The sequence below is a fragment of the Nothoprocta perdicaria genome, unplaced genomic scaffold, assembly GCF_003342845.1.
Source record: "Nothoprocta perdicaria isolate Ctin4 unplaced genomic scaffold, notPer1 scaffold_13, whole genome shotgun sequence".
NCBI lineage: Eukaryota > Metazoa > Chordata > Aves > Tinamiformes > Tinamidae > Nothoprocta > Nothoprocta perdicaria.
In genome coordinates this window covers 7044012-7059022 of record NW_020454427.1, presented here as the reverse complement: position 1 = coordinate 7059022, position 15011 = coordinate 7044012, and the positions used below count along the sequence as shown (strand labels likewise).

Genomic DNA, 15011 nt, shown 5'->3' with positions numbered 1-15011 from the left:
GGCGGGCGCGGGGCTGCCCGGCGGCGCTCGGGGCCGTTTGGCGGCGTTTGCCGGGGCGAGGCGCGAGCTGCCGGGCGGCCCCAAGGGCCGGGACCCCCCTCTCCTTCCCTCTGCTCCTGCCGCCGCTTCCCCGCCCGCCCCCATTGCCCCCCCCCGGCGCGAGGCAGCCGGGCCGAGCCGGGCCGGGCCGGGCCAGGCGGCGRCGGCGGCTCCGTGTCCTTGCGCTCGCCAGGCGAGGAGCGCGGCTGGCCGGGCGGAGGGCCACGGAGAGGAAAGTTAACAATGCTGTGAAAATATGTTTGCAGAAAATAGACAATTGTTGGATTAAACGTATTCAAGTATGAAATAATGCCTTTTTGTGTAAAAAACCTCAGCAATGTGAGCGTACAAAAGTTCCCCTGTGGCAGTTACTTGCTCCCTTTGTGAGCTTTGCGCTCCGGCGTCTCCACTTGGCGCGTTTAACTCAGAGCCCCCCTTTAAACGCGATTGTTTCTTTCTTTTTAATGACATTTACCGGATCAAAACATGCTGTTAATTCGATCAGAAAGCTTTACCCTCCCTAACAATGCCACAATAATTTCTCCTGAAGTTTGTTAAATTGACCAAAATTAGGCAAATGAATAGGGGGTCTGTAGGCGACCCCGCTCGCAGGTGACACCGCATAATGCACTCTCGGGCCAGCTGCGATCCCCTCTTTATTTGCCCCTCTTTTCTTTGACCCGCATTATTAAAATTTAGACCCAATGAAACTATTCATACTTTTCAATGGGACATTTTCCTATAGGATAATAGGCTACAAATTGAGCCTCTCCAAAGGGGGGAGCCGGGGGGGCGGCCCGGCGGCGCCCGGGCACACAGGGACACAAAAAGGGAGCGTCGTGTGCCAAAGGCGGGCGGGCCGGCGGCGGGGGGGGCGTGTGCCAGCCCCGGCCCCACACCTGCCGGGCTGCCCCCGCCGCATAAAGCGGGGTAAACACAAAAAGCCGCGCTGCCATCTCTCATAAAGATGGACGTGTCACCAAGTCGTGTGAGAAAAGCCTGAGAACAAACGGGGCCACTCCGTCTCCAAGGGCTCTCCCTTGAACTGGGCGGAACAGCCTATTAAGGGCTTACTTAATTACTTTAATGACTCTGGACAGGCTTTAAAATGCAGTCAGCGCTCGGGCAGGGGAGGGGCGGCGGCGGCGGCGGGGGGGAGAGGCCGCCCTTGGCGAGCGGCGCTGGGCGCGCTGAGGCCGCCGCTTCCCCCGCGCCCTGCGCCGCTTCCCCGCGCCCGTGGGGGCGCCGCGACCCGCGTGGGGCAGCGCGGGCCCCGGCGAGGGGGGAGCCCGCGGGGGGGGGGACACGCACACACGCACGGAAGGGGCAGCCGCCGTGGCCGCCTCGCCATCCCTGATCTTTAATGCATGCCCAGCGCCGCTCTCCCTAATCCTGCGGGAGCGGGGCGGCCCCGCCGTGCCCCCCGGGCACCCCCCCGCCCTCCCCAAGGCGTCGCGCGTTTATAAGCGGCCCCGCGACGCCGATGGGGCCGCAGTGCCCACCATGGCCTCCAAGCTGAAGGAGCGCAGAGTGAGTTGGCGCCCGCCGCCGCGCGCTCGCCACGGCCGGCGGCGGTTGGCGCACGCCGCCGCTCCCCGCTGCCCCACACCCACTTTTTTATTATTTATTTCTTAAAAAAAAAAAAAAAAAAGAAAGAAAGAAAGAAAGAAAGAAAAGAAAAGAAAGAAAGAAACAAAAAAGAGAGATATAGGTTAAGGCGACCAGGCCATCCCCGGCCGCGCCTGCCCTGCGTCCGAAGCCGACCCCGCCGCTCGCCTGTGGGCGCCCGGTGCGCGGGGAGCCGCAGGCTCAGGGCCGGCCGCCCCGCGCCCTGGGGCTGGGGCCGGGGCTGGGGCCGGGCCGGGCGCGGCGGCGGTGCCCGGTCCCGGGGCTGACAGGGGCTCGGGGGGCGGCGGGGGCCGGGGGCGCCGTCGGGGCGCGGCGCGGAGAGGCCACGGGCGCCGCTGACGCGCGCTCTGTTTTGCAGAGGACGCCAGTGTCGCACAAGGTGATCGAGAAGCGGCGCAGGGACCGCATCAACCGCTGCCTCACGGAGCTGGGGAAGACGGTGCCCATGGCGCTGGCCAAGCAGGTAGGCTGGGGCGGCCCCCCCGCGCCGCGCCGCGCAGCGCCGCGCAGCAGCCGCGCCCGCCCCGCTCACGGCGCGTGTTGCAGAGCTCGGGGAAGCTGGAGAAGGCGGAGATCCTGGAGATGACGGTGCAGTACCTGCGCGCGCTGCACTCGGCCGACTTCCCGCGCGGCCGCGAGAAGGGTAGGTGCCGCGCGGGGCTGCGCGGGGCTGCGCGCGGCCGCGCCGCCCGCGCCGCCGCTCAGCGGCCCGCGCCGCCCCTTGCTCCCCGCAGAGCTGCTCTCCGAGTTCGCCAACTACTTCCACTACGGCTACCACGAGTGCATGAAGAACCTGGTGCACTACCTGACCACGGTGGAGCGCATGGAAACCAAAGACACCAAGTACGCGCGCATCCTCGCCTTCCTGCAGTCCAAGGCGCGCTTCGCCACCGAGCCCCTCTTCACCCCGCTGCCCGAGCCGGACTTTGCCTCCTACCCGCTGGCCGAGTGCGCGGCCCACGGCCCGGGCGAGCCCGCGCTGCCGCCGCCCGCCGCGGGGCCCTTCCCCTGGCCCGGCGCGGCGCGCAGCCCCCCGCTGCCCTACGCGCTGCCCCCCGCCGCGCTCGGCGGCAGCGCCGCGCAGCGCGGCGCCTTCCTGCCCTCCGCGCAGGGCCTCGACCGCCACTACCTCGGCCTGCTCGGCCCCCCGCACGCCAGCGCGCTGGGGCTGCCGCCGGGCCAGCCCGGCCCGCTCCTATAGCGCCCGACCCACCTCTCCCCTCTATTTATGAGCGCGGGCGCTGCGCGCCGGCTGGGCTCGCCCCGCGCGCGGGCGCTGCGCGGAGCTGCGCGCGGAGCTGCGCGGGGCGCGCAATAAAGTTTATCTATTCCGACTGCYCTGTCTCGTCTCCGCGAGGGAGCTGCAGTGGGAGCGCGTGTCCTGTCCCGCGCTCCTCGAGGGGGAGCGGGCGGCCGCTGCGCGCCCTGGAACTGCCCGCAACTGCGCGCGGTGCCGGTGCCGTGAGCGGCRGGGCTCGTTCCGTGCGCCCGTCCTGACCCATCGCGTCCCGTCCCGTCGGCGCGGCCGGGCAGAGGAAGCGCCGGGCTCCCTCGCTCGCCGCCGGGGCCGGGATTTGGGCGATGCGGGAGCCAGGGGCGTGCGGGAACCGCGGGCGGGCGACACCGCGCAGCGCGACCCGTGGAGAGCTGGCTGCGGCGCTGGCGCCGGCCCTTCGCAGCCCACGGGGCCGCGGCCGCACCTGAACCAGGGGCGACCCGGGTGTCCCCAAGCCCTTCCCCGCCGGGCTGGGGGGCCCGGGCCGCGAGGGGCACTGAGCTCCCCCCGGCCCGTCCGCGCGTCCCGGCGGGAGCGGGGCCGGCGCCGCGCGTGCAAACGCGTGTCCCGCACCCACGGCACCCGCCCGCGCGCGGCCAGGGCAGATGCGACAGCGCCTTTCACTGGGGAGCCTTAAGCCCCGTGAATCCTCCTCGGCACTGAAGCGTTACCGATAGGGGGTTTCCCTGGAAATATAAATTATTAATATATTCGGCATCTTGGTTAACCAAATTAGAAACTTTCCTGTGCTAAGTAGATTTTCTCTCTGGGATTAGCAGAGGGCCACCATGGTCAAAACGGTGGTCATTTACATATAATTTTGCAAACTTGCACTGGTCCATGACAGTCTTTGTATCTCAAATGTTGCTATTCTGGATTTTCTTTTTTCTTTTATTTGCGTTTAGCTGTGGAGGATAAACCCCCCTTTGGCTTTACAATGGCTTTTGGATAAAAGTCTTCCCGGGAACCCGCGCACACGCTCGCTCCCTTCCCGCCCGTGTCTCTGCGGGGCTCTGAGGTGGCAGCCCCGGCTCCAGTCCAAACACACTTGGACTTGTTGGGAAGCGGGGGTGGCCTCGGCAGCAGCGGAGCCTCCAGGTGCTGCCCCACGCACAAGTGGATGCCCGTGGACACTGCRCCCCCCTTTCCTCTCCGCTGCACACTCTGTGTGGGGAAGGCAACGTTGGGATCAACGGATAGCAAAGTAGGAGCTGACACTTCCGTCTCTGCTATTGACTCTCAATCGTTCGTTACCCAGACTCTGGTCTATGGTGGCAATATTGCATTTTCTATCTACTTATCATGAGGATTAATTGTTTGCACAACCATGGAAGTAAAATATTATTTCTAAGACCAAAGAGACATCAGCAGCCTGGAGTGCCCAAACCCTACCTTGAGGGCTCACGTTGCCAACAGGCAAGGCAGGCAAAACGGGSAGAAAGTCCTGTAAGCAGGAAGGATCTGCAAGCCTTGGACACGCAGCACAGCTCAGCGCTTCTGTTGCTGCCTGTGGGTTTGCAGGGGAGCCCGAAGCCGCCTCTCAAAGGCAGATTTGGCAGCTCTGGTGGCAGTGCCACATGCGGCCCTTCCACCTTCAGCGATGGCGCCCGAGCTGCCCCGTGTGGTCCCACGCTCGAGCCAGCGAGCATGAGCCTCATCATCGTGGGGAGGCCTCATCAATCAGATTCCAACCACCTCATGAGAAGAATATTTTTTATCTTGCTTTAGGCCCTGCTTGCAGCTCGGCACCACGACCAGTCGTGTCAGCACAGAAACTTCCTGACCGTGGCTCGGTACCTGCTGAGGACGCTGATCCCACAGCACCTTCGCCAACCCGTCCTCACGCGCACCAGTAAACCCGAGAGCCTTGAGACGAAGGCTGCTTTAGGAAGAGAACTCTTCAGCAAGGTGCATATCAAAACTGCACATCATATATATATAAGTTAAAGCTCTGATRGATACCCACACACTGCATGGCAGAGTGGCATGTTAAAGCAAACAAAACTCATTAAAAAACAGAATGCCACCAAGAACAATTTGATGTAGCATCAAATACAAAGAAAAAGGATCAATTTAGAAGATTGAAATTTTCTTAGCAATACAGTGGGTTGTATGTTAAATACAGTCCAGCAGCTGCCTTACATTGAGCTTCACTTTATGCTCTTGGAAAGAGCTTCTACTACACAGAGCAAGCTGGAGCACTGCGGTGAACAACAAGCAGAGCAGCAGCGTGCAGGGCAGTGTGCACTGCCACGAGGAGCCCGCGGCACAGCCAGCGGCACGGGCTGATGGACAGCAGAAATGCTGGTCCCTCCTAGGCACAGGGATATTCTACATTCACTTCTAGCAGCTTTGCAGTGGGCTTTTGGGCTGCAGATGGCCAGCGCATATATGTGTATATATGCATATATATATCTATATATATATGTGGGKTTTTTTTCTGTGAACTTTTTCTGAAAAGATTTGTTGTTTCAGTTGGGATCAAATTTTGAGAGAAAGCAGCAACCTGCATCCTCATGCTGCAGCAAGCTACAGAGCTTCAGGAGGGATGGGGACTGTGGCAGGGAGAGGGAGCCTCTGCTGTCACAGCCGCCTTCTGAAGGCTCTTCAAAGAGTCTCCAGTCACCTGGTAACTGCAAACAGACAAAAATCTATGCCTTAAGTTTCAAATAACAACCATGTGCAAGGAGGACAACCCCGCTTTGAGCAGCTCATCAGGGTTGCCACGGTGGAAGGTCAGGATGCAGCACGTTGGAGAGTCTGTAGGGCCACAGACTGGGCACTGCAAGTGTTATCCCTGCTCTCACTCACCCTTTCACTCACATACCAGAAAATGCTCTATAATCTTTCAAAGAAAGTTTTAAAAAATGGTGATTTTTTTAGGTTCACAAAGCTCTTAGGTTCACAATGTCTTCTGTGCAAGTAGTTTCGTGTTCAAAATTTCAAAAATTCAATTAAAATCAGTGAGAGGTCTTGGTTTCTGGTGTGTYAACACTTAGGATAGTGAATGTGGCTTTAGGAGTCTTGGGAAACCTTTGCCTCTGGTGCTCAGCTCTACCTGGGTCTCACCAGGCTGAAATTCAAGAAGAAGGGACCTAAAGGTTTGTCTATTAACTTATTTAAGTATCATAAAGCAACATCATATATCTTTTCAGTGGTCTGACAATAGAAGAACATTCTAAAATTTGTAAGCATCCGACATGAAACTACATGTTGTGGATGTYTAACAGAGAAAGGGCTAAGAATGAATTTTGCACCCTAAGCTGCCTTGCCAGTCAAGAAACCAAGAAGAGGCACCTCCAGAGGGCAATTCACCCGGCTGGTTGAAGGCACTTGTGGAAAGAGCTGATTTGCCTCAGAAGGTGCCTTGTCCTCTTCTGAACCTGAAGGGAATGCTGGACCTTTCATTCAAACTTCAAACTCAGAAGATTAGGTGAATGAGGTGAATCCCACCCTCTCCACTGCGGAAAGCGACGTAGCCTCTGCTGCTCAGGCGTTTCAAGGGGGCTGCACATCTCYGTGTGAGAATACAAAGCACGGGCCAAAACAAAAGTTTCCTTCAGCCTTCACAGGCTCAGCCAGATAAAAGCTTCTTTCCTCATSTCATCTCATCGGCCAATTTTTGTGTTTACTAAGCAGACTAGAAGACGTAACAAGTCCAGCTACTGAACTGAAGCAGCTGGCGAGCGTTGAGGGCTATCCCAGTGAGAGGTTACCACTCTGAATGCCCTGGCTGCAGGTCCAGTTAATAAACGTTTCAGGATCGGATGTACAAGCCAGTGCAAGAGCTGCCTCCCCCTGGTTGTCTGCAGCAAGTCCCATCTCAGCCCGGCCCCGAGGCACTTGCTGCGAGGCAGCAGCCAGGGGTGGCTCTGCCGTGGGGCTCCGGAGCCGCCGTCCCCACAGCACCCACGGGCTCGGCCGGGGGGCCGCACGGCAGCCGCCCTGTCCCGTGCCCCCCGTCGCCGGCACGAAGCCCTTGGCACCAAGGGATGCCGGGCTGAAACACCTGCATACAAAGACAGAAAACTGGCATCGTGAACACCTTGTACTTCATACTATTTGTTTCTTCCACATAATACCTTCATTGACAGCACAGTTATTTATTCTGATACAATAATCCAATCAAATCTTTTATAATGTGAATGTTTAATCATTTAAAAATGAACACAGTAAATGGCAGAACAGACAAGTGGATCTCAGCTACCTGATCTGCACAGGAACATACATTTGGGGGCGTGCAGATGGTAAGGTCTGTTTGTGTAGGTGCATTTCCCTCCTGTTCCTTAAAGATCTGCCTCCCAGGCACACATTTTGGGAGCAATGTCACCTGAAGGGGTTACATGTCAGTCCTACTCAGTACGGACTGCTTGACACCACACAATTCATGAGGCAGCTTCACATACAATACAATAACGGGGAAGAAAGATAAAGCTAGAGGAGACAACACGGACAACGTTGTTCAGATCATGTAGTCATTTTTCATAGGGATGCCCGTGGTCCTTTAAAAGAGGAAAGATTTAAAATAAAGCGTAATTGTATTTATAATAAAYAAAGCCTATAATAAAATAGGCAAGAGAAATGCAGAGTGTAAGAGAGGATGAGTGAAGCCAGTGCTGATGGAGACGAATGGAATCCACGCCATGGAGCAGCCTGCTTGGGCTAGTTGGTGGGCTTGTGAGCCTAGCACTGAGAATGGCATGGAGATACGCCATTCCCACTCCTAGCTGGAAGCACAGCTCCGGCCTCTTCTTCCTTCTCACAGCTCGGTCCTCTGCTTGAGGACTTCTACTCGCCATCATCTCTAGGTGGCCTCTGCTTCCAGCTAAGGGACATCTTCATGCGACATCTTCATGCGACATCTAATGGGACATCTTCATGCGACTCCCAGGCTGCTCCTTTAGTCGTACCTTAAAAACCTGCGCACAAACTACAGCCAGTTGTAGTTCTTCTGGTAATTCTTTCCAGAGTTTGCATTTTGCAACAGCAGCTTCATCCAAGTTGGTGCAAGGAATGAAATGCAGTCTCCCTTCCAGTCAACGACAACTTTTTCCTACCTTTCCCAGCTTCAGGACAGTTTGAGAACTCCTTTGGTCCCAAGAATGAGTGAAGTGAAACACCTGCATTCTCATTCTCTGCAGAAGACTTTCCATCCTACCTAAATCTCTGTCTTGCCTTGAAGGCTGTTTACCTTTTACTCCACTGAGTTAAAATTAATTATTTTTTACCACTCTATCCGCTAACATGAGTGATCAGAACAGTGCTACATCCTCATGAACGTGCTTAGGAACAGTATTCCATCACAGAGACTTCCTAGGATAGATCTGATAGGTTCACTTCCTTGCAATCAATGGTTAACCCATTTCTTAGAAAATCTTTTTTTTTTTTTTTTTCATAAGATTCATCATCAGTCAGTTTTGTTGTTAGGGAGCATTCATGTCAGATATTTTCCCTAGTGTAGGTAATACCACAGGCTTCGTAGATTAAAAGAAAAGGGAGGTTATCTTTAGCCAGGTGTTTCCATGGGCTTGCAAATTTCATCCCATGTTATTTCAGGTTGGATGTCAAACTTTACATAGATACTCCAAAAGACAAAAATGCAATGGCACCTAAAACAGCAATGACAATAGATAATAATAATTATGAATAATTACTATTATGAATAAAAATAGTAAGTCTAATTGTTGACTGTGTATTTACTTACCCAGAAAATTCCCAGTGAAGCCATTTGGGGGATTTTCCTAAGGATCAGAGTTTTATGCCAACAAACATAGACTGCTGAAATGATCCCTGCTCAGACAGAAGCTCCTCAAATGAAGGATAATGAGTGGAGCTCCAAAGACATCACAACCCACCATGGTTTTTGATTATTTTTTGGCAGGATTTCCAAGGTCAGATGTCTTACTGCTTCAACAGAAGGTACATGGTCTTCCGAGTAAGACACCAGCTCATTGTATCAAAACCCCCAATCTCCACCTCTATATTGCTGGGTAGTTACTGACAGTTCAGGAAGCTTTTAATACTCATCATCTTGGGAAAAAGGACATTGATACAAAAGGTTATAAACAAGATTTTACCTTTACCGATTTCTCCTTATGACTTTTCTCCATGTTTCTCCAGTTGTCTCTACAGATAGACATATCACAAAGCCATGATTTCTATGTGGCCCATATGATAAGCTCCAGGATCCTCAGAAGTACTGAAGTTTTCCACAACGTGAAAYTGCCAAAGCATGGAAGATGTGCAGAGCGCTGTACAGGCACAACAAGAAGCAGCAGCCGTGCTTGCTGCTCACATTTAGCCTGCTGCCAATCCTGCCTAGATTTTGGGGAAAGAAAAAAGAGGCTAGATTTCAGAGAAGAGACTCTAAGCTTCGTATCTAGGAAAGACTCCGGCAGATTCTATTAAAAATTACAGTTTTCTGTAGGCATAGATGTATTTCCTCCTCCAGAACTGACTTTGTCACCACTGTGAAAAACAAATGGTGTTAAAGTGCCTGTTTCACTCACATTTCACAGGAAGACACTTGCTCAAAATGCTGAGCTCTTTGAGACTAACAAAGATATTGTGGCCCTTAAACTTCCAGACCAAGATCAACCGTTACCTGGACGCTTGCAGCGGGGCCCCCGTGGCAGACCTCAGCCTTGCTCCCAAGCTCTGACCCAGGAGGGATGACAGGTACCTCTACCACAGTGGAGGACGTGTTGCTGTCCAGGAGAAAGACAGGTAGCACTGCAGGATCAAGTCACACCATCTTCCTGCCACAGGAATCTTCCACYTACATTGCTCTCTTTCTGGCCCTCTTTAATTGCTTTCCAACTCTGTGCGCCTCTGTTAGGCTCAAATCCAAGCCTGAATACAGATGTCTCATCAGAGAGACCAGGCAGCACATTTCTGAAGGAGAAAACATTATCAATCTGATCCCTCCTTGCTTGGCGGTCAGAAGTGTCCTTTGGGAACAATTATCCCCACGACCTCTCCTCACCAAACGCATCAGTGTCCAGGTGAGCGAGAGACATCCATTGCTGCAATAGCCACCAGCACAAGGTCAAACTATTCACCTTCTTGAAAGGTAACCACAGGTACAGCCTTGCTGTATGGTGGGCAGCACGGGTTAAATGCTTTAAAACCTGCACCGGCTCAAGCGAATGCAGGGGCAAGCTGCCTAAAAACACCGTGTCTCAAGAGGTGCCTTAGGTACAATACACTGCTCCCTTGACGGGCAGCCCACGTGCTCAGGAAGGCAATTCAGCCTGCATGAGAACAGTATTTACCTTGGGGCCTGAAAAAGAATAAATGGGACAGGGCATAATCCAGCCCAGGCACGACAGGCTTTCAGTGTTGTACACGCCTTAGTCTTGCAAATCCCTCTGATGGTAATAAGGGCTGCGTGACTGAGACCCAAACTTTGATTTTATATTTTAATCACCACGTGCAAAACGTRGAGCCTGTCAGCAGCTGGCAGCCTTGCCTGCCTGTCCACGCACACCCTGCTTCAAAGCAGGGCCTGCTGAAGTGCGGCCCGTCCTCAGGAAGCGGGGCGTGAAGCAGCTCGGGAAAGCAGGGAGCATCTCCAGGTGGAGCAGGGCAGGCTCGGCGTCTGCGGTGGGCGCAGCCACGGCCCGGCAGGGTTAAAAGGGAGGCTGTCCACATTCATCCAAGACCTGAAAATCTCCAAACGTGTAAGCCCTACACGCCCCAGATAAAGAAGCCAGAAAGAAAGGTGCCCCCTAATGAGTTTTTTTTGCGCTTGGGTGAGCCAAAGGGCTGCTTCAGGAGACTAATAGCTGAAAACCTTCCAGGCTTTTGTCCGGAGAAATGGCAGGCACTTTCCATCCCTTTGAAAAAAAAGAAGGCCCTTTCGGAGTCTTCACGAGAGATGTGGATTTTAAGGGCGACCTTAGGTCATACAGAACTAATCAAGCGAAAACAATAAGAAAATTAGACTGACAGTCAGCAAGTATCTGAGGACTTTATCAAAAAGAATTAGGAATGGACAAATTCACTGCGAGCAAAGGATCAGATCTGCAAGGTGGCATTGTGTGGTGGGATTAAATTATTTATTCATTGTTAATTTATTTATTTATGTATGTGCAAATGACCTAGCTGCTGCAGGTGCTGAGGAGTTTCTGAAAAGGCCCAGTTTTAGAGCCAAGGCTAGAATATTGGTCCATTTAACTCATTCTTTTCCTTAAGGCGATCAAACAGTGACTTTTATCTAGGAGATAGAGGAGGAAAACCATATGTGTACTGGGAATGATGCAGGGTCTCAGCAGCACTAAGTACCCAAGTATTCCAGTCTCATTCAAGAATGCTGTGCAGTTTAATGTCCAGCAAATTAGCAAATGAATGCTTATGTCAATATGTGAAAAATCCCTAGTTGGTTTAAACCGATAAAAAGCCTCTTGGGAAATGGCAGAAAATGCTGGCTTTCTCTCCCTGTCTTTTTTTTTTAAAGAAAGAGAGAGAAACAGCACTTCATGAGTTTTCCTGAAACTTATAAAAAATGCAGGAAACAACTGTCTATATGGAGGCTTSATCTTATATATGCATTCAATATTTCCAGTGTGGCCATTGCAGAAATACAAGAAGCTTTTGCCAGGCTCTCTTTGAATCAGGTATTTGCTGTTCAGMAGAAAACAGCCACAATCTGGGACAGTGACAGAGCCCCTTCGATGCCATCCTGTTACCCCTCTCTTAAAGGCATAGGAAAGTGAAGGCCTTGGCTTGGCCCTGGCTTTACACTTTGCCCTGGCTTTGTAAAAWCAAGCTTGAAGACAAAATCCATAAAGACCTCTTGTTTATCCTCCTCTACATTTATCCATTACTAGGAAAAGGTAAAAATTGTCATCTCTTGTKTCCTTTGACCCAGCAGAGCAAAGCCACAGTGGGGACTCTGTGTAGGACATGACCCTGGGGAAAAAAGGAACACAAGATCTCAGCATGGGGGATGAAGGCAAGAAGTTGCATACATGTATCGAAAACAACAGCATCATGACAGCTACTGCCATGTGATAAGGATGCTCTGTAGGATTTTACATCCTTCTGCAGGGAAACACTCGAAGGTCAGTCTCTACTGGAAGTTTTTTCATTAAATCCAGGAATGGGCTGTGGGTATTTGGGCAGGACAGATCATAAGGTACTGTCTTGCTTCAAGACAACCTTCAACAGCTAGTGCTGGGAATAGGAAAACCTGACTTGCCTCATGAAATGAACAGAAAGCCATTTGCCTTGAAATACAACACGATTTTTCATGAAGAACTGCAGCTTACATGTGCTTCACGTTCCTTGGCTTGGCTCTTCTTAGGCCATCCCRACAGTGTTCTTTATGTCATTTTAGAGCTGAGCCTAATGAAAAGGAAAGAGAAGACATTTTAAAGATAATAATATTAAATTTAAATAATACTAGCTTTAAAACATTACCTCAAATTAAAAGTTGAATGACAGAATTTCCCAGACCACAAAAAAAAAAAAAAACCCTCGGTCTATCTGGACGATCTGCCTAGTGCCAAAACATATGAGGATGAATTGAGTCCCTAGGAAGGCCAGCAGCTCCCTAATAAGCTCTCACTTACCTCCTGCAGCCCCGGAGAGCTGCCACACACGGCAGTCAGGCTGCTTGCTGAGCCACTTTGTTTCATCTGACACCATATAGATCAGATGGCCCTTTCTGTTCAATTAAAAAACTATATGCTGCTAACCTACTAGGGCAAACTTCTGTGGCCAATGGTTTTCAAAATCTGTTGTATTTACAGACAGCCATCAGAGCCTGTCTGCGTTGATTTTGCTAATTTAAACAAGGCAAGCTCTCTCATCTCTTCCTGCATTGCTGCCTCACCATTCCCTCGGTCATGTCAACATGTAGTCTCGGCCCCTTTTCTGGTTTCAGCTCTTCTCTGAAAAAAGGCACATCTGCTTCTTGGCTATATCACCTGGGCTATTCCAAGTGGGAAGGGGAAAGTCGCACACAAAGGGCGCTGGGGAGGCCTAGCCTGGGCGGCAGCGATGGGAATTGGACCTGCTATTGCCCCAACCCGCCGGGCACCTTCCAAAAAGCCCCGAGGCAACAAGGGCACCTGCCTGTGCCTGACGAGCCTCCCGTCCCTGCGAGCGCGCGGCACGACGCGGGGCTCCGCTCACRCAGCGCTGCAGCCCCTGCTCATAAGGGAAGGGTTTATTTGCAGTGTGCAAGGCATGGTCTAGTATTACGTCCTACTGAACTCTATCCTTAAGAACATGCAGTTCTCCTCTATGCTGTCTCCAGCTCCAGCTCTCCTGACAGTGTCTCCTAGCTTTGTCTCATGGTCAAATCCATCATCRCACGCCTGCTTTTGGTGTCACAGTCACTGCACTAAAGCTCATGCTTTGAACAACTTCCATTAGTAGTGAGACGTTTTCTATACAATGATCTTCTACCTCTCACTCCAATAACTCAGCTTAAGATTTCTCAATTATTTTCCAATTTTTCTACCCTCGGAGATGATGTTTCAAATTGTAGAAAACCAAATGCTTTTGACTCCTAGCTAAAAGCAAAAAAAAAAAAAAAAAAAAAAATCTGATTAATTTTAATTTACAAATTTACAAAATTATCTCTTACTCCTGTCTCCTTGTATTGTAACTATTACAATGGATCTCAAAAGCAGGGTATTTTCTTACCAGCCTTACAAAAGATAGTAAGGATACAAATGTTTTAAACATAATCATGATGTTTTCATTCAGAAAACCTTTTCGTCAGTAAAGGATTCCCCCCAAATTTGTAAACTATAACTTAAAAATGAGTCTTTCAATTTAATCAAAAGCAAAGCACCTGAAAACCCTCTATATATCAGGAAGCGTTTTAAGCAAAATAGGATAAAAAGAATGGCAGTAAAGTTGAAAACGTGCAAATCAACTTCTACTTCCCTACTCTCTTCCCTACATAAGAAAATAACAAAACAAGGAAGTTTCAAATTATATTATCTATCAGAAGTAGAATTGGTGTCTCTTCTGAAACAGTCTGAGTTCATAATAAAAGCCAAAGATTTCCTGCTATCCTCTAATATTTCCTGCTATTCTCTCTGCAGAAAAAGTATAAATAACAAATCACCAAGAAACAAGACAGAAGAGCTGCCAGAAATTCAGCTAAGGACCTCCCAAGCCAATTTGATGGTTAAATCTTTAGAGCTCATGATAAAATGGAATTACTACAGGAAGAGAGTCTTCGTCATAGTGGGACTGGTGGAGAAGAGCAAAGCTGCAGTTATCATAAAAAAGGGAGCTCAGTTCTGAAATCTGCCTCATCTGACTTCTTGTACATGACACAAACCCTAAAATCYCGTTCAGAGATTTTTTCCATTGCTGTGTTTTGGGTAATTCAGTTCCTGCAAGGGCTCAGAGCTTGTTGCCAGCTTCCTGGCATCAGATCCACGTGGCATGKCTGAAAGAGCAGCGTAGGGAACAGGCTGCTGCAGCAGGAGATGGAAGTGGAGAAGCACCAGCTCATCCCTGGCTTGCTCTGAAGAGTCCAACACGCTGCTAGTCCTTCTCTGGTGGGGAGACTGGCCAGCTACGTGTGTAAGGAAAAAGACCCGCCTGGGAGAAGCGGCAATTTTCCAAACTAGAACAAGCCACATCTGGAACTTGGCACAGTTATGGGAGCAGAGAGCTGTATTCATCATGTAATACAACACGAGGGTCTCCCAGGAACCTGAAGAGCCCGAAGCCTCCCCAGGAAGGGGATTCTCTAACTAATGCTCTTGTTGTCATTGCTTAGTAAGTCTCACTGGATGCTGCGCTGTGTCAGCTGGGTTGCAAATCAGATGTACATCCAGCAGAGGTTTCCGTAGCCTTTAAGGCCTGGCTTCACATACCAATTCACCAGCAAAGCCTTCTGTTCGTGCACTTTCATATGCTATCTATGCAAGGCCTAACTGTGCCAGCACTTGCAATTTCACCTGCAAATCTCTCTGCCCTCTCTACACACTTTGCCATTTGCACCTGTGTGTGTGCAACTTCTTAAACACTGGTATGTGTCAGCAACCACTTGCAGGTGCTAAATTCAGTGCTTGTGCAGGAATGCAGTTCTTTG

General features: G+C 51.3%; 1 protein-coding gene across 1 annotated transcript; it reads left to right on the top strand.

Moving 5' to 3' along the window:
* The first annotated feature begins 1542 nt into the window (after nt 1–1542).
* On the top strand, nt 1543–2869 carry HELT (helt bHLH transcription factor). The gene is made up of 4 exons (XM_026033619.1): nt 1543–1569; nt 2027–2131; nt 2215–2311; nt 2403–2869. The coding sequence occupies exons 1-4, from the start codon at nt 1543–1545 to the stop codon at nt 2867–2869; spliced, it is 696 nt and encodes a 231-aa protein (XP_025889404.1).
* The last annotated feature ends 12142 nt before the right edge of the window (nt 2870–15011 follow it).